General features: G+C 41.0%; 2 protein-coding genes across 4 annotated transcripts in view; one reads left to right on the top strand and one right to left on the bottom strand.

The window, feature by feature from the left end:
* The window catches only part of lrmda (leucine rich melanocyte differentiation associated), a 201,303-nt gene extending 192,895 nt beyond the window's left edge, over window positions 1-8,408 (bottom strand). For all 3 annotated transcript variants that reach the window (XR_004660176.1, XM_034898529.1, XM_034898528.1), the window contains exons 1-2: window positions 8,136-8,408; window positions 7,469-7,569 (exon numbers count right to left, since the gene is read on the bottom strand). Coding sequence is in view for 2 of the 3 variants with exons in the window: in XM_034898529.1 (XP_034754420.1) it covers window positions 7,469-7,569; window positions 8,136-8,177 (143 nt within the window). In the remaining variant the exon portion in view is untranslated. The remainder of the gene's footprint in view (window positions 1-7,468; window positions 7,570-8,135) is intronic.
* A 5,088-nt stretch (window positions 8,409-13,496) lies between these two features.
* znf503 (zinc finger protein 503) lies at window positions 13,497-16,356 on the top strand. Its single transcript, XM_034898704.1, has 2 exons — window positions 13,497-14,088; window positions 14,460-16,356. The coding sequence occupies exons 1-2, from the start codon at window positions 13,834-13,836 to the stop codon at window positions 15,888-15,890; spliced, it is 1,686 nt and encodes a 561-aa protein (XP_034754595.1). The 5' UTR covers window positions 13,497-13,833; the 3' UTR covers window positions 15,891-16,356.
* The last annotated feature ends 2,029 nt before the right edge of the window (window positions 16,357-18,385 follow it).

The raw sequence follows: 18,385 nt of genomic DNA, 5'->3' as shown, positions 1-18,385 counted from the left end.
GTTGCAATTTGTGGAAGAGCTTTCAATCATATATACAAGCTGTCTATTTTACATTGGAAGATTGTTGTCTTAATTGACTTCATGCAGAGAGAGGTTTCATGTCAGATGCCTATCATATACAGTACCTATCTGGATTTTACAGATGTATCCCAAGGCATCCAAATGGAGATTATCCTAACTGTCCAAAACCTGATCTCATTTCAATGACTTGAGTCATCACATACCACACATATGATTTTGGTAATAGCACAAATGACTCTTTACTTCTTCAATAAAGGATTCAGTAGCTCTGGCTCTCTGTTGGCACTGTGTTAACCATCCACAACAGTGAGAAAGGTGTTTGCAGCAATCACATAAAAGAAAACTTTGATATAACCTCAAATTAAAGAGATGAGGAAACATCCGTTAAGCATAACATCCTTAGCTCTGTCACCCAATCACTTTCCCAGGAGTAGTACATAATTTAAAAAAGCATCTCAGTGAAAATTAAAAAAAAGTTGTTTTTTTCCCCCTCCTATACCATAGAATAATATTTTATTACCAATGTCCTTGATATGAATAACTTATTTCCTGCCAGACCATGTCCCTGTCATCTCTCTGTTTTAAATCTCTTAGGGCTGGGAGAGCTCTGCATCCTCCTTAATTTATGAGACAGAGATGAGGTTATCCTAGAATATCGGCCTAAACGTGCCTGATAGATCGGATATGGAACACATTTCCTCAGCAGAACACAGTGCGCCACTACTATTACCAGAAACACACACTCTACACTTCCAGTTAAGTGATTTGAGGACTTCATATTGCCAATGTTTCATCTCCTCTCCTCCTAACTGACACTTTATCTGCATACCGGCATCTCCAAAGATTGAACACTTAGGCAAGACAATGACAAGCTCTCTTGCCGTTGTCACTTCTCATTCTAGGACTGGTCTCATGCCTCTAACTGGGCTTCTGCCAATAACAGACCTCCCCCCCGACCCCTCCCCTCCCCATCACACAACCAGAGTCTACCTAGCTTGGATAGAAAAAGAGGATGTGATGTCTGTGACACTCATTTGTCAATTAGCAGGTTCCTTCCCGCGTTGACACACAGCAACTTGAAAGACAGAGTGGTGACTGTGACAGATTAAGAGAGACAGATGAGTGAGGCATGAGTACCGGAGTAATACTGTAATGTTCTTTAGATATGAATATAAAACGACACAGCTGACAGGCCATACAAGGTTTTATTTCATTTCCCAGTGTACCAGGCCTCCCTACTTTGTCTTCTTTGTTCTCTTTTCATCAGACTACTTACATCTCATTTTGACAGCCGGGCGACATTTAGAGCACTTTCGTTTTAAAACGCGAGTTAGCATACTTGATTTGTCATTAAAATGCAAAACGCCTGCCATCACCAACATAGCCTGGGTGAGCACATACCTCCTCAGACACAGGCACACACAAACTGTACCCAAACTGTACACACACACACACACACACACACACACACACACACACACACACACACACACACAGTTGAGGTTAATCTGTATTGCAAAAGTCCAATGTGGACTTCTCTTACTTAATGGCTGGCTGAATTTCAGCTTAAAAAATCTAATATCAGGAGTTCATACACTACTCATTATTCATAAGTATACATTATTTAAAGTTATGTGTGTTAAAAAACGTAAAAGGCACCTGTCCCTTTACCAAAAAAGGACTCTGTCTGCATAGAATTAATTTACAAGCGTCACTTCTAACTGTTTGCAACAGTGTGACACACTGGGTGAAAGGAGAAAATAGCAGAATGAAACGCAAGTTAATTAACGATTGCCATTAAAAGCATTATTTGTGTTACCAACTAGATGTGTTTTTATTTTGTTTATTGGTATGACCGTAGACAAAATAAAGGTCAACCACAGCAAGAGAACGCTACCAATGATGGAGGAGAGAGTCAAGTAGCAGTCTTACAGGTTTCCCCAGTAACCAGTGACTTTCCTCTGAATGCATCAATGGTTGTTTGAAGTAATTGCAATAGAAATTCAGAGCATACTCATCAAATTGGTTTTGGCCTTTAGTGAAAGGCTGTCACTATTCTAACAACATAAGGATGTATCCTGTGACTCACAGACATGTGTCTTCCTCAAACCTCATGTGTCCACAGCAGCAACACTGTATGTAACAGATGCAGGCCCCCATAGTGCACGGAGTCACAGAGAGGAATAATGTCAAGACAGCACATGCTCACTCACTGCATTGTGTACACATCTGACCTGGAACAAAGTGGACACCACAATACTATCCTAGCCCGTCCCGAGACAGAAATCTCACTGTGAGCAACACTTCTCAACACATTGATGAGACAGGCTGACACTGCAGCACACAGAGGGAGAGGTGTGGGTGTGACAGCCCGCTACCATAATTTTACCCTGCCATTACCTGCCCAGCCACTCACAGTTATGCTCACAGAGACAGATGCACAAACACTGTGCAAACATACACAAGAATGCACACCCACATAAGCATATGTGTAACAAACACAGTAACACTCCAGGACATAGTTAAAGGTGATGTCAGTACATTTCTTCTCATTGTGACTCCTTATCAGGTTGCTGGATGAGTGTTGTCAATTGAACTGACAGAAATAAGCATATTAGCTACAACAAACTCTGGCAATGTCTCTCTCTCGATTTGAGTCAAGCAGCATAAAGAAGCGCTTGACGCTGAAGGCAGTCCAGCGAGTCTCAATAACATGAGCATCTGTTTACACCTGGTTTACTTGAGCTGACACTGAAACAAGGTCATTGTGTCAACACATAAATGTCTCTACTATCTGATACGTAATGTCACATTGAAGATCCCTGAATGTTTAAGTTAAGAGATAAATAATTATATTATATTGTGATATAAGGCTTGATGGGATTTTAATACTAAATCCAGCTCTGTACCATGGCAGTGTGGGCAGTGTGTTAAGATAACAGGTACGGAGCTCCTGGCAAAGCAAAGCAGCGGAGGTCAGCCGAGATCCGCAGGATGACACAAAACATGTCATGGAAGTCAAAGGTCTGCTGAGATTCGCTGCTCGCAGCTCCACGTGCACTGTCGCCAAGGAGTAAGCCAAACACTGTTCATCTAAACCAGGGGTCTTCAATGTTTTTTAGGCCTAGGATCCCCAAGCTGAAAAGAGACAGAGCAGGGACCCCCTAATTCATATATGGCATAAAAGTGACCTTGATATTAAACTGGGCCTACCATAACATGTGGGCTGCCAAAAGCCTTTACACATACCGTTTTAATGGTATGGGTAATATACGTTTAATGGCATACAATACCAAGTTTTTAAAATAAAATTGTTGGCATGTTCATATATTTATACATCAAGTTTTACTGTTTATTGTAAATGTGGCACAGTGAATCCTTAAGCTTAACTGTATCTGTGGATGGCTACCTTACCAGGCCAGTAAGTTTTTCAAAAAAGGATTTCTACAATTATTTATTTACTAATATGTTGGATGCATTTTAATGTATATCTAAAACCATCGATCAGTAATTTAGCTGCAGCAACTCTGAGGGTCTCCTATGGGTCCCAAACCCCTTGTTGAAGATCTCTGATCTAAACACACTGCCCACACAAAGACTACACAGAGCTGATTTAAAATTGGCAATGTATCGATTTAAAGTGAGCATGATACAGTCATCAGTATCCGGCAATAATTACTTAATAATACAGTGTATAAAATATTGCCACATAATAAAACTATGACACTTAGGCCTTTTTGATATGTGGATGATTCATATGTTTACTACAAGGGCTAACGCGTCCCATTACATTTATTTTAGCCATAATAAGCTACATCTGCTACTTACATGTGATATTTATTAGCCAATTTTGAACTGATTAAGCTAATATCTAGCTTTCTGTGTAATCCTAAAAAAGGATTTACAATTAGGCTAACTGTTTTCAGCATGACAGCCATCTTGCAGGAAAGTGAACCGGTTAGAAAAACAAGCAAAGAAAAAGAAAATATATGTTGGCAAATATATGTTGAAGAAGCAATGTTGGTTTGTTCTAATTTCCTCAAGTGATCAAAAAAACAGAGTAGAGTGTGGAATTAGGTAAGGACAAGTCAAACTGTACACTCAACAAGTACCAGTATTTTACAAAAAATATTGTAAACTTTTTATATCACCATATTTCGTGTCAAAAACATATATTAGGACATTGTGTCCTCACCACCAAACAAGTGCCTTGTGGTAAAAACTTCAGGAACTTTTTACCATTAAGCTGTGAGTCAGCCTATAAGGTGCATTCTTGTGGGGATCAAATCAACTGAGGGGGCTGCTATGCCTTAGTTAGCATATAACTTTTTCACATGTTGAGCTGCTTATTGAATTTCACAGCCCCCCCCCCCACCAATAAACTTAAAATGTTGTCATGTGAGCACCTACAGACACCAATCGCAACAGAGAACAAGCTTAGGGGAGAATAGTTGATTTACTGGTCTGTAACGTGAGTGTGTGTGTGTATGGTGGAAATGCTAGCATAACTGCCCTAGCAGGTCAGTATACATTATAGATATGGGTAGAGATACAGGGTTCATGCTGTGCTTGCAACGGGAGTTAACAATTATGTTGCCTACAAGAGAAAAGATGAAAACACTAAGCTACAGATCATTATGCCCACTAGCAAACCCTCGATCAATAGTCCACTGATATCAGCTCCAATTGGTTCGATTGCCACTTCATCGCTTCTGCACCGCTTCTCTGCCCATACCACCCTTTGAAGTCTAGTAATGATATCTGACATCTGAGATTAGCCAAACTGAACATTACTAATGAATTAGTAATATATGAGTCATTAATATTTTATTCTAAACATTGAGTCCTTAATGTGATGGGTTCAAAGGCGAGAAACATAATGCCAGCCTTGATCTCTCTGAAAGCAACACACAAGGGTTGAGTCAGTCAGATTTCATAAAGCTTTTTGCAAGACAACATTACTTCCACTAAGGTGACACCATGACATCTATTATTTCACCAAGTATTTTGTACCATGCACATAGGAGTCACGATCTAATGGAAAAAATTGTGTTTAAACAAATACTTGATTACTCAAATGTCTACCGGTTACTGCAAGTCACCAGTGACATGAACATCTTCTCTGCTTACTTACTTAAATAAAACTAATATGGAAATACTTCTGATCACCCACACTGGCATTAACTGCATGTGGATGCTATAAGTGGCTGATTACATTTGAAAGCAAAAGTTCAGTATGATGCAATAAGAAAAAAAATACAATTTCATTCAGCAAATGTTAGTTTTTCAATGCCAGCGCTTGAAGAGAAAACATATTTCTGTGTGCATTGGCAGGCAGCATGTCTTATAAAAGAGAAAACTCACACGAACGCACACCATCCTTCTTACAGATTTGTCAATCTACAAGACTTTCATTAGGTATGTGAACACAACCCGGTCTCACGGCAGTTTGTGAAATGGCCATGTTGTTGTTGTTGGCCATTGATTCATCAACAGAGTAACTCATTTTTTGTTTATTTCGTGGTGGTCACCACAAAATGGGAACGTGACCATTTCACATATTGTCATGGGACTGGGCTGCTGGGACATGATCCGCCCTCTGGGGGGATCCAACAATGGTGAAATGGAACACCACACATGGTTGGTGGTGAAAACATCGGCCGCCAGGACACGATCCGTGGTCTCTGGGGGACGCAAGAACTGGGAAATGAAACGCCACACCCCAACGACAACGGGACGGGCCACCACACGAGGGATGGGCTACAACAACGCGACGGTTGTGGTTAGCAAATGAACAATGGGGAAAAGAACCGTCGCGCGCTGGAGACGGTGACAACAATGGGACGGTAGCGGTCAGGAGAAGAAGAACATGGAAAGGGACTGCCACACGTGAGACGCGATCCCCCGTCTCCGGGGTGAAAGTCCTGTGTTGTTTGACCCAACCACCACCCAACCAACTTCTTTACTCGGCTTTTCAATAACACTCACTACTGTAATCGTGCTGTTATCGCGAAAGATGCTTCCCATTGAAATACATTAGTTTAACATTCGTGCTCAACACCACGAAAAATACAAGAAAATTGTGTCACTGTACACAAATCAATAAATTAAATAACCTCATAATTTCACAAACTGCCATGAGACCGAGCTGTTGAACAAGCATCACAACAGTTCCTTATAGATACATAGATGCAAGGTAACCACTGGCCACAGTTTTTTGGTTTCATACACTTGTCGAAGGTCATGCAGAAGGAATATACCAACACTAAGCACTAAGACTAATGCATATTATACTATATACTCAGCAAAAAAAGAAATGTCCTGTCACTTTCAACTGCTTCAATGTTTTAAGCAAACTCCTTGCACCATGCCTATGGCACGTTCACGTAGATTAGCAGGGACCCTGGGCGTCTTTCTTTTGGTGTTTTTCAGAGTCAGTAGAAATGTCTCCTATATATGTTTCCTATATATTACCGTTCATAATTGTTCATGGTTCATTGAACAAGCATGGAAAACAATGTTTAAACCCTTTACAATGAAGATCTCTAAAGTTATTTTGATTTTTACAAAAGTATCTATAAAGTACAGTATCCTGAATAAGGGGTGTTTCTTCGTTTCTGCTCAGTATTTATAACAATGTTCTTACAACCTACCAGCAGAGGATAGTAACAAGTTACCTTTACGCCATTACATTTACTTGAGTAAGTTTTTGAAAACATATTTCTAGGAGTAGATTTAAATCACTATACTTTTTACTTTTTAGTTGGTGAGTAGACTACACTCTTACTCCTCTACATTAGGCAACAATGAGCTTGTTACTTTTCTTTTTACCTCTTTGGTAGTCTACGCCTCATTTTTTTTTATCCCTTCGCGTACGCCTCATTTTAATTTTAATTTTGACAGAGAGAGAGAGAGAGAGAGAGAGAGAGAGAGAGAGAGAGAGAGAGAGAGAGACTTCGGCTAAAGGCACGTGACTATGTTTCACCAAACAAACGCAGTTGTGCAGTCTCGTCACGCGACCAAACTCAATCTCAGCAGCGGGACGGGTTGGCTTTACAGTCGTAGCACCACAAAAATGTCAGAATCAACCATTGGCAATGCAGACACACCCACACCCACCTCTACAACTCAGTCTCATTGTCATAGCATCCGGCCGTTATGGCCGTTAGTTATGACGACATTTTTTCCCCAGAAACATCTGTTTCACAGTCACACAGCGTCACACATTCACAGTGCCTTGCGTAAAGGCACTTCAGCTCTAACACTTTGATGTCATGTCAACCTGATCGATTAGATTGACCCTGATTGGTGGGTGGCGCACATTCAACTGCACCTGATGTAAGGGTGTGTGTCTCCCAGAACAGACAGAGAGACAGAGGGACAGAAACAGACATGACATCTGCATCCAGATGATTACATGTTTGTTGCCTTTGCATGTGGCATCTACCTGAGATGATTGAAGCTTAGATCCAGCCTTCTTGCTATCTGGCCATATTTGTCTCCAAGGAAGTCTGGAATGTTCTTGCAGTCATGTCCGATGTAGGAAATCTTTAGGAATAAAACAAAACATAAAACTGAGAGATGTGTGAGATAAGTAGCACTAATACACCCATGAAATTAGCTAAATAAAATTGTTTAAGGATCTTTAAAACAGCAATGACTTGGGAATATAACTTGAATTATTTTTGAATGCCATAGGATGCTATATAATGCAGCACTTAAACCCACAGTTGGGACATAGGAAGAGAAGTAACTTAAGAAATACTATTAATTTTGCAACAATACAATTATATAAACTTCCCAAAGAATATTGTGCACTGCATATTACTTTACAACCGTTTAAAACAGTCTGCCATGCTCCAATTACACTTTATGACATGATACTGCTGCAGCTTGAAGGCATTTTTTCTCCAGTGGCATTGTAGCAGGAAATCAAATACAGTCACGACTGTCTGTAAGTAACGTCAACTATGTTACGTCACATGTGATGTCGAAGTAAACAAAACCAGTATACACCAGTATACCGGGAAACCCACCCCACAGTCACTGATAACGTCTCGCCTAAATCCGGGGTGGGGCAGACTCCGACACGAAACTTTCCAAAACAAACTTACTTGAGTCCCATTCAAAGCGACCAACGACTCGTTGTGTGCCATAGCTTTCTCCTGAGGCTGACAGCTCGAGCTCGGTGACAGTGCTTTTAAGACACGCTATCTGAGTTAATATCCGAAGTCCTGTTCACGTTAGAAACCCGCTGCTGTCAACATTAATACAATTGTGGTGTTTGTGGATGTAGCCCGGCTACTTTTGAGATCTACTGGCGCTTTCCAATTGACTTTACAGTTTCCGCGTGCTGTTTCAATCAGCTGACCTGTTGTGCGGAAGCGCCAGCGAGGCACGTGGACACAGTGTTTCTTACAAATCTAATTTCGAGTGTTGTCTTGCTGCAGACCAAGCGAGTAATGATTAAACCTACTGGTTTAACGTTATTTATATCACCTTTACATTTTAAAGAAAGCAATCGCTTTTTTTTCTAGGCTATAACAATAAGACTTCAGCTGGTGAAAGCTTTAATACCAGTGGTGGAAGAAGTATTCAGATCCTTAACTAATAACACACTGTAAAAAAAATGTACAAGTTCTGCATTTACTTAAACATGCATTAGAAACTCCTACTTAAAAATCCTCACAAAATTTAGAAACTAGAAACAACCAAAAAACATTCTGTCAATCACTAGGTGTTCAATCGGCTACTCATTTCAGCTATACTTTACACTAAATACTGTACATAATATTTTATAAACAAGTGTTTTTGTATGTGAAAATGTTAATTGGTAAATTAACTAAAACTGTCAGATGTATGTATTGGAGTAAAACGTACAATATATCTCTTTGAAATGTAGTGGAGTAGGCTAGTGGTGGAAAGTGGCATGAAAAGAAAAGACTCAAGTAAAGTACAAAGTACCTCAAATGTGTACATAAGTAGGCCTACAGTAGCCTACTATAGTAAATATACTAGAGCTGAGCATTAGTTCATGCGGGACACAGAAGTCATACGCACACCAATCACAGCCATTCTCCCATCAAGGTGGTCCTTATAAATATGACTGCCTGGTGCTTCTATCACTGCTGCTGCACCAATGGTTTGCCTCCACCGCCCCAGCATGCACCTTCCAAGTTCAGAGTCATAACATGACTCACAGTTAAAAAAAAATGTCAATGTCTTTTTTTTTTTTTTGGCCTCGCTCTTTTGTAGCCAAGGGGGTTTCTGCATAGCGCTCCCTGTCTCAGCTGAGCATGCTGCTTGGCTGGTCCAGAGAGCATGATCAAGAGCGGAGCCATCAGCACCAAGCAAAGCTGGATTTCCTGTATAACACCTATTAACTTTCATTTCATTTATTTGAAAGATGGTGGATTGGGGATTACTGTAGACTATAGCCACCAAACTATTTTTCCATTCATTCATTCATTCAGTCACTATTCTATGTTTGGCCTGAGGACATGCATGCGAGCCTTCATGGCAGCCGATCACTAAAGCAGCTCACCTCACTGCTCTGTTTATCCTCCTCTAATTGGAGCTGTGCTCATAGGTGAAAATAGGTAACCCTTCATATTTTGAGGGTCACAGGTTGAGAGAGTCAGAAAGTTTGGGATCACCATGTTGCTGCTGTGCTTCATTCAACCCTTCACTGCATCTTGTGTGACGTCACGCGGGACCTCCCATACGCGGAAAAAGCTCACTTTCTCCCTGCAGCTGCCCGGAGAGGGAGAGCGAGAGTCTGGCTTCAGTCTCCACTGATGTTTCGCGGTGCTTCACATTTTACTGAATGTAATGGTTGGTGTGTTTATGTCATGCAAAGTTTCGGTTAGACAGAAGGACTTCGTCTAAATGTTGTTACAGTGTTATTTCTTTTCTTTCTTTTTTTTTTTTTAAATCCTTTTACCCCTCTGACGTTTTACACCGGAGCTTAGTAGGAAATGATTCCAGGTAATGTGGTGTCACGGACTTTCCTGTAAACCTGTTCTTCCTCATAGGAGTTAGACAAAAATGTTTTGTACTGCATGCGCTTTAATGGTTTTAATAATCATGTATCCTTTATTTGTTAGACTACTGCTATTTGCAGATAATAACCTATGCGTGTCTTTAAAAAGAAAAAGAAAAAAGGTTTTGTTCATATCGCCACGAAAAAAGTAATTAATAGAGTGAAAAGGGACTGAGATAAAATAATAATAATGTTATGGAATTAAGAACGCCAAAACAACCTGAGCCTATTAAAAAAGTCGTTTTTTTTAATGATAAATGACAGGCTTGGTGAGATTTGAGGGTGCAATCAGGAAAGTTGTTAAATTGTTTAATTTCTATTTGATGTGGCAATAGAGAAACATAAATCAGCATTGAAATGTGTTCCTCCTCGCTTCATAGCAAGAAGTCGGCCCAGCAGATAGCTCACAGTAAACATGCAAGTCCAACTTGTTTCCTCACGAGATGTAAATAGTTGTATTGCCATGCGGAGAGTGATTCATAAACATGTCGGTGTTATGAAATATATGGGGATATTAAAACTTTCTATTTAAATATCATGAATTACGGTTGCAAAAACGTGTTCCCATTTAAGGGGAATGTCGAGTATTTTGGTGTGTGGTGCAGAAGCCTATTCGTCATCCGGACAATAAAGAAGGTTTTCGCCTGACAGTGAAAATGTATGGTTGCCCTTCTTTGCCCTAATAACTCACATATTGTGTCACGGACTGACAGCCCTTGCAGAAAACAGCAAGCCTGTTATCAATCACACATCTTTGCATATTGTGAAATGTCCTCCCCCCCCCCCCCCCCCCCCCCCCCCCCCCCCCCCCCCTTTTACTGCCAGACAAAAACACTGAAAACATTGAAAGCAAAGAGCTGAGCTCATTTGTTCCCCCTTCTTACAAACTCTTACATTCAAATGGAGAAAAAACAAAACCAAAAACGGTTGGCCTATTTTGGAGCTGCTGTTTATTTAAATTACACATGATGACTTAGCCTATGTTTTCCCAGAGAAGACAATTATTGCTTGTTTTTTTTTTTATTTATTCATAAATCGTTTACAAAGCTGGAGTCGGCCATGCAGACCAGTGCAGGCCTATAAACTGAAGCCAGTCTTGGTAGCAGAACAACGGCTTTATGCTCTTGTGTGACAGTTGTTGTTGTCTTTTAATTTCTAAATTATTGCAGTTGATTACTGTTTACTTTTTAACCATGTGGCATTATTAGTTATGTTGTTTTATTCACGGTAGCCTATACCGTTCATCCCAAATTGCACTTGCTTCAGATTATGAACTCCAATATAGCCTACATTGTTGTTTATTAAATATAGGGTGTTGGTTTTTTCTTATCCACCCCAAAAAAATATATATTTTACCCCTTGACTGTCCACTCCAGGTTTTCTTGCTCTCCAAGTTGACCTGTCAAGCAGATTACCACAGAAAGAGATTAATGGCAGAGGCGGGTTGCAATAATAATCGTTTTGTTTGATGTGACAACTTTGATAGGCGTTGATTTACTTACAAACTGATAGGCTTTTAATTGAGCGCCTCCATCCCGATTGAGATGAAAGGAAAAGCGCATTGAAAAGCTGCCCGATTGCCCTGAAGCCTCAATACTGATCAGCCATCTCAGCGGTGAATAGTTCAAGGCATTTTAAACTTCTTTTCTCAACGGCCTGACAGACCATTTCTCTTCTTTTCTGTCTCCCTGTCCGCTTTTCTACCTCTTAAAGAAAATAAATCATTTCCATTGTATGTAAATAAAATCGAGCTGACATCAATATAAAAATGTCTGGATTTCTTTTTTGTTCCCCGTCTTTGTTATTCTTGTTGCAGATGACAGTGTGCCCGAGGCAGATGACAGGTTTAAACAACACAATAGCAGATGCGTTTAGCCGAAATGGACAGGGTTCTGTCATGAGAGAGCGTGATGTCGCGTATTAGAATTTCCTGAATGAATTGCAGATTGTTTGAGCAAAGTTATTTCGGAAGGATTAGACTACATGTTAGACTACATAAGGGACAGAGAAATTATGAAATGGCCAATTTGAACTTTCTATTTTATTAATCATGTGGTATTTGTTATTTTGTATTTTTGAATGAAGGACAGGTTTTTTTTTTCCCCCCATGGCAACAGGGTTTTTCCTAAAACTTCTTGTTAACACCACAATCGGCCGATTATGGCAAAAGCACTTTAGCACCTTAACAGCTGCTTCAAGCAGGCTAACATGTGAGCTAGACGGGTTGCAAGTTATTAAAGTTGAATCATGTTTGATGAATAACTTCAAAAGTTAAATACTTTGTTGATAAGGGACAGAATGGAGATGTGGAGCAGTCCTCAGCTTCTGCTTGTTACGCCCCGTATTGTCTGGACTGGTTCTGCTACTGTCGATAGGCCTACATCTTAAAATTAAATCTTAACTCGAGAATTTATTTATTTCTTCTGAAAACTTGGTGTCTCTTGCGGAATGTCTCTCTCCCCGTTTGTTCTTTTTTTTTTCCCGCAGTCACACTGGCATGTAATCAGCCACAATAGCTGACATAAATCAAGCGGTGGATTGACAGCGTCTGACAAATAACTGATTGATTGCGGTGGAGCAGAATTGACACTTGACGGAGGGGTGGAGATAGAAATAGAAGGGCGGTGTATATTATACTGAAAACATGTGACATTCACATCCCTCCATCACTACATCGGTCTATTCCTGTCAACGCTTGTCTGTTTAGGGAATTCGAGCTGAAATGGTTGGTTTTATGTTTGCCAGTGGAGGAAAAAGTCCCGGCGGTGCGCATTGTGTGCGTCTCTCGGTCTACTCCACGGTGTTGTGGGATGACAAATAAAACAGTTTGTAAGATGACAACATCATTCTAAATTACATATTTACACCTCAACTTTATAAGTAGTATACCCTTTGCTGTTGATGGCAATGAATCAGTGAATATGTCCGTAATAGCCTATATGTCAGTTTTTAGTAGCATACAAAAACTTGCACCATCATAACTTACATTCGTTTATAACAGCCTATTAGACTAAAATGAAAATGAATATGTTAATGATAAAAATGTGTTTTAAATTCACCCAGAAAATAAGGTGAATACGGAATAAACTGAGTGGCCTACCGTTTATTTAACATAACACAACATAACTCAACGATATTTTTCAGGCCTTTTTAACAAAAATGACATGAAAGGTGTTGAAGTGGGTAAATCAGGCTATGTTTTGTTATTTAAATAGGCAAGTGGAGGGATTGTTCATATATTGTACTAGTCACACACTATTCTGTATCCTGGACTCGTGCGCATTGAACCCGTAGCTCCACATCAGAAATCATGCAAGCGTGCCCAGTCACCAACACATTAAAGCCCATCTCCTCCCCCGAGCTGTCGAAACAGGCGCTTACAAAGAGGAGAACGTCACATCCCCTTGACCCTCCAATCACCTCAGGGTCCCATTTGATTGGAAGGCGGCAAAGGCTTTAATCTCGGACTAATTCAGCTGCTTTTGAAGTGAACATTTCTACCAGTTCGTACATCGGAAGTACAGAGCGAGGACCTGCAGACAGACGCACTGAAGGCGCAGCGCTCATGGTGCAAGGCTCAGCCACGGATCTGCGATAACCTCGCGCTGTCTCCTTCCAGCTGCCGCTCCTTGCTTCTTTACTACCAGGATTACTTATTATTGAACCGTTTTTACGATTCCTTTATCCCCGAGAGAGAGGCTCGATGATTTTTTGATTTTCTTAATGTATCTGACGAAAGCATCGCCGTTTCATTTCCTGACAATTGGGACATGATCACGTCGCCCTCGGCGTCTTTCCAGAAAAATAGTGATATTTGTGTAGCCTGGGAGAGAAGCAGTTCTCGGAATAGAAGCTCAGCGAGCATCACCAAGCCCTTTCTCCACTCCGCACCCCCGTCTCACCCACTACGGCAAGCTAACCGACTTCCCATCAAGGTTTTGAAAATGCTTACCGCACGCTCGGGACACATTTTGCACCCGGAGTATCTGCAGCCTTTGCCTTCTACCCCGATTAGTCCTATAGAGGTAAGAGGAAGATTTCCATTACTTCATGTCAGTGTAATTACAATCTTATGTAGGCTATTTCAGTTCTTAGTGCTCCGCGTGCCTCTGTTATAGGAGCCTACAGCTGTTATCCCGTAATATACCATGTCCAACTGTGAATCCGATGTTAAAAACAGTTTTGTGTAAAGCCTCGCGGATTGTTTTTAATAATCAACACTATTGTAGTTGTGTTCACGCACGAGCCGTGCGTTATAGACTACATTTCCGTTTGGAAATGCGCATACCCTTATCCCACGGCTTTCTCTCGTCATTTTGTAATCTCAGAAAAAAAGAAATGCAGTCGATGTGGGTTTAAGTAGCATTTATCAACATATTTGTCATCTCTTTTGCAGCTTGATGCCAAGAAAAGTCCTTTGGCTCTGCTGGCGCAGACCTGCTCTCAGATCGGCAAACCGGACCCACCACCCTCCTCCAAATTATCCTCCGTAACATCAAATGGATCTAGTGAGAAGGAATCTAAATCTGGTCCTTTGAAAATGAGTGACATCGGCGTGGATGACAAATCGAGCTTCAAACCTTATTCTAAGCCTTCAGATAAGAAGGACTCGTCTTCGGGCGTCTCGAGCGGAGAGAAGTCTGGTTTCCGAGTGCCGAGCGCCACCTGCCAGCCGTTTACGCCGCGGACAGGCAGCCCCAACTCCAGCACTTCTGCGTCCCCCATGCCATCAGAGGGGAAGTGTGGAGATAGGGATGAAAAGAAAGACTCTGATTGTAATAAAAATGGCACTACGGATGGGTCTGGCACCACTAGCCACAGCAGGATAAGCGTGAGTTGTGGTGGAATTAACGTGGAGGTCAACCAGCACCAGGAGACGACGCCTGGCTCTAAAAGCACCTCCTCCTCGGACTCCTCTTGTGTAACTTCTGTATCCTCCGCATCCGTTCTCGGGTCAGGACTTGTGGCGCCGGTTTCTCCTTACAAACCTGGACAGACAGTTTTCCCTTTGCCTCCTGCTGGTATGAGCTACCCGGGTAGCTTGGCCGGGGCCTATGCCGGTTACCCTCAACACTTCCTGCCCCACGGAGGGAGCTTGGTTAACGCACAGCTGGCCAATTCACTGGGCTGCAGTAAGGCTGGATCCAGCCCTTTGGCTGGGGCTTCTCCACCGTCCATCATGTCAGCCAGCCTTTGCAGAGACCCTTTCTGCCTCAGTTACCATTGTGCCAGCCACTTAGCGGGCGCAGCCAGCGCTTCCTGCACGCACGAATCTGCAGCTGCAGCGGCCGCTAACGCCCTCAAATCCAGCTACCAACTAATGTACCCGACACACCACATGCATGGCGTTCATTCCTCGGCGCCGTCGTTTACCGGACACCCCCTGTACCCATACGGTTTCATGCTCCCCAACGACCCTCTCCCTCATGTTTGTAATTGGGTGTCAGCAAATGGACCGTGCGACAAGCGTTTCTCCTCGTCAGAAGAGCTCCTGAATCACCTGAGGACTCACACTGCTTTTACTGGGACGGAGAAGTTGATATCTGGTTATCCCGGGTCTTCATCACTGGCCAACGCTGCAGCAGCGGCCATGGCCTGCCATATGCACATGCCACCGTCAGGTGCCCCCGGGAGTCCCGGAACTTTGGCTCTAAGGAGCCCTCATCACGCGCTAGGACTCAGCAGCCGCTACCATCCGTACTCCAAAAGTCCCCTGCCCAACCCCGGTGGCCCTGTCCCCGTCCCTGCTGCCACCGGCCCTTACTACTCCCCTTATGCACTGTATGGCCAGAGACTCACCACAGCATCAGCGCTTGGATACCAGTGAGAGAAAAAAAAAATATGACTTTGAAAAGTTTATAGAACTAAGAATGCGAATATAAAGACTTTTATATTAACAGCGCTAAATATGGGCGGGATCCGTGGACTTCAACTGTATTTATTTATATGTCGGCCTAAAAGCAGGCTAATAGCTGCAAATGGAAAATATTTGAGCAACTCAAAAAGTGCATTATGTTAAAACTGAACTCTATAGGTAAAATGAAAACACACGTTAGACTACTAATTAAAGTAGGGGTCTTTATTTCGATGTTAATTTGAAATTGCTATGATTGTATTTGTTCTTATTTAATGTTTCATTGAGAAGAAAATAATTTACATGCATGTTTGTTACTTAAATTTCAGAAATTGTCCACATTTGAAATTGCCGTTATTTTTCAGGTGTACACATTGGAAAGAGAATTGGTATTTTTTTGTATGTATTCTGGAAAAATAAGAAACAATTCTGTTCCATATCTCTGTGTGCCTCATTTTCTGAAGTATTAACATTATTCAGTGTAAAATAATAGTTGAATTTATATTCCACTGACAGTTTTAAAAAGTGGTCTGTTAAATGAATGGGGCTAATAAATCCTCATTGAACATGTCCACAACATGGGTCAATATATTTTCCAGGCTTTCGTACTTTTTAAAATAATTCATTGCTGTCTTATCAGGAACTATTCGGCGATAATGTGCATCTTTCTTTCTTTCTTTCTTTCTTTCTTTCTTTCTTTCGTTCTTTCTGTTGTATTACTTTATACGCCAAATGACTAACTAAGCTTTAAATGTTTACTTTTATAACAGCACATGTGTTAAAAGTTTAAATTAAATGCAACTTAAATGAGAGTGGGAACTGGTTGTGTGTGTGTGTGTGTGTGTGTGTGTGTGTGTGTGTGCACGTACACAGGGATAAACAGGTTTTAAAAAGGGAATCTATGAAATAATTTAGTTTGCTGGTGGGTCAGTTTTGTCAATAAGTTGTTTGAGATTTTATCTGACAGGTGTAGAGTTAGGCTACTTCACCTGCAAACTAAAATGTGTGAAATACGCCAGAAAAAGAAAGTTGGACAAGGACAGCAGATTTTTATGTGGTTTAAAAAAATTCAAAAGCACATCTATGTGTTTTAAATAGCTGAAATTAAAAATCAAAGAGGCAATGTTACAACCTTAAGAGAAAGACAGACGCTGACTTGAATAATATGCTGGCTTTCAAGTTTAATGCACTAGACATTTTACAAGCGTTTATTTTTTTTTTATTAATGATGAAGCTGTGGACTGAGAGCAAGCCTCTGATGCTCCACTAGGGTGATAGCTCAACGTGGAGGCCGTTAACTTTATACAGAAAAACAATTGTATTGTATCATTACCAGGATGCTATGATTTAATTTGCATTTGATAATCTTCTCCACCTGTAAATCTAATGTACACAGCACTAAATGTGTTATTAAATAAGGATATTGTGCAAAGTTGTGGGATTTTCATGCAGGTACAAACACTCACAAATCGGGGTTTGAATCTTTGTAGATCAGGGCGCATTGAAGTCACACTTATTTTTAAATCCTAATAATATCCCACATAACATTTACGTTATTTTTCTATTTTTCTTGCACAGATAACGGCTATGGACGTAATGTTACTTCTGGTTTTGGATGTGATACTTATAAGCAAATCTGCTGCTTATTTCCATTTTAGAGTTTTATAGAAAACTTAACAAACCCAAATCGTTGCGTGCGTAGATAATTGAGTTCCCACGGCCAGTTTAATCATCCGTGGTGTATAACTTTAAATCAGCATAGCGATATGTAGTCACATGTTCAGCTTATATCCCTATCATGGTCGACTTACAACATTACCTTGGCTTTCAGTTCTTTTGGGCATTTGTTAACCCAGCTGTGTTATCAGATGCTATTATTTATTTAGAAATCCTCCTAAGCTGTCCCTTGTCTATTGCACAGCGGTTATTCTGGCAAAACAGACTCCTTTCATCGTGTGTATAAGGCCCACACGTGCCCTAAACTGATGTAATGACGGTGAAAGGGAGCAATTTCCATTCCTCCCCACATCATGGTGGCTGTGCTCGGAGGGTCCCGGTGGAAGGCAATTTATCATGTGCCCCTCCCCCTGGCCCTGTCACTGGAGGAACAGGCAGGCACATGTGTGCATGAATTACCAGCTCTCTCTCTCTCTCTCTCTCTCTGTAGAGATTTGAGGAGAAGGAGAACATAGGGTTATTAGAATTAGAGTATCAAAGTGCATATTCACTATGTCCATCAAGACCTAAAAGTGTTGAGGTGTGCACAATCTATGCAGAACCAAAAACATACATCAAACCACAGCATAATGGTACATTTGGAGATTTAACAATTCACATACTACAATAAAAATTGAAATTAAGAAGATTTGGTGACAAGGAATTTATTAACCAAATTAATAGTCTGGTGAGGGTCTTGAGAGCTGTTGAAGTGAGGTATAGGACCTATCTAATCTGGTACAGTGAACATT

Source organism: Etheostoma cragini, chromosome 17 (genome assembly GCF_013103735.1).
Source record: "Etheostoma cragini isolate CJK2018 chromosome 17, CSU_Ecrag_1.0, whole genome shotgun sequence".
In the NCBI taxonomy this organism is placed as follows: Eukaryota; Metazoa; Chordata; class Actinopteri; order Perciformes; family Percidae; genus Etheostoma; species Etheostoma cragini.
Note: the sequence above shows the minus strand (reverse complement) of the source record. Positions and strands in the feature narration are given on the sequence as shown.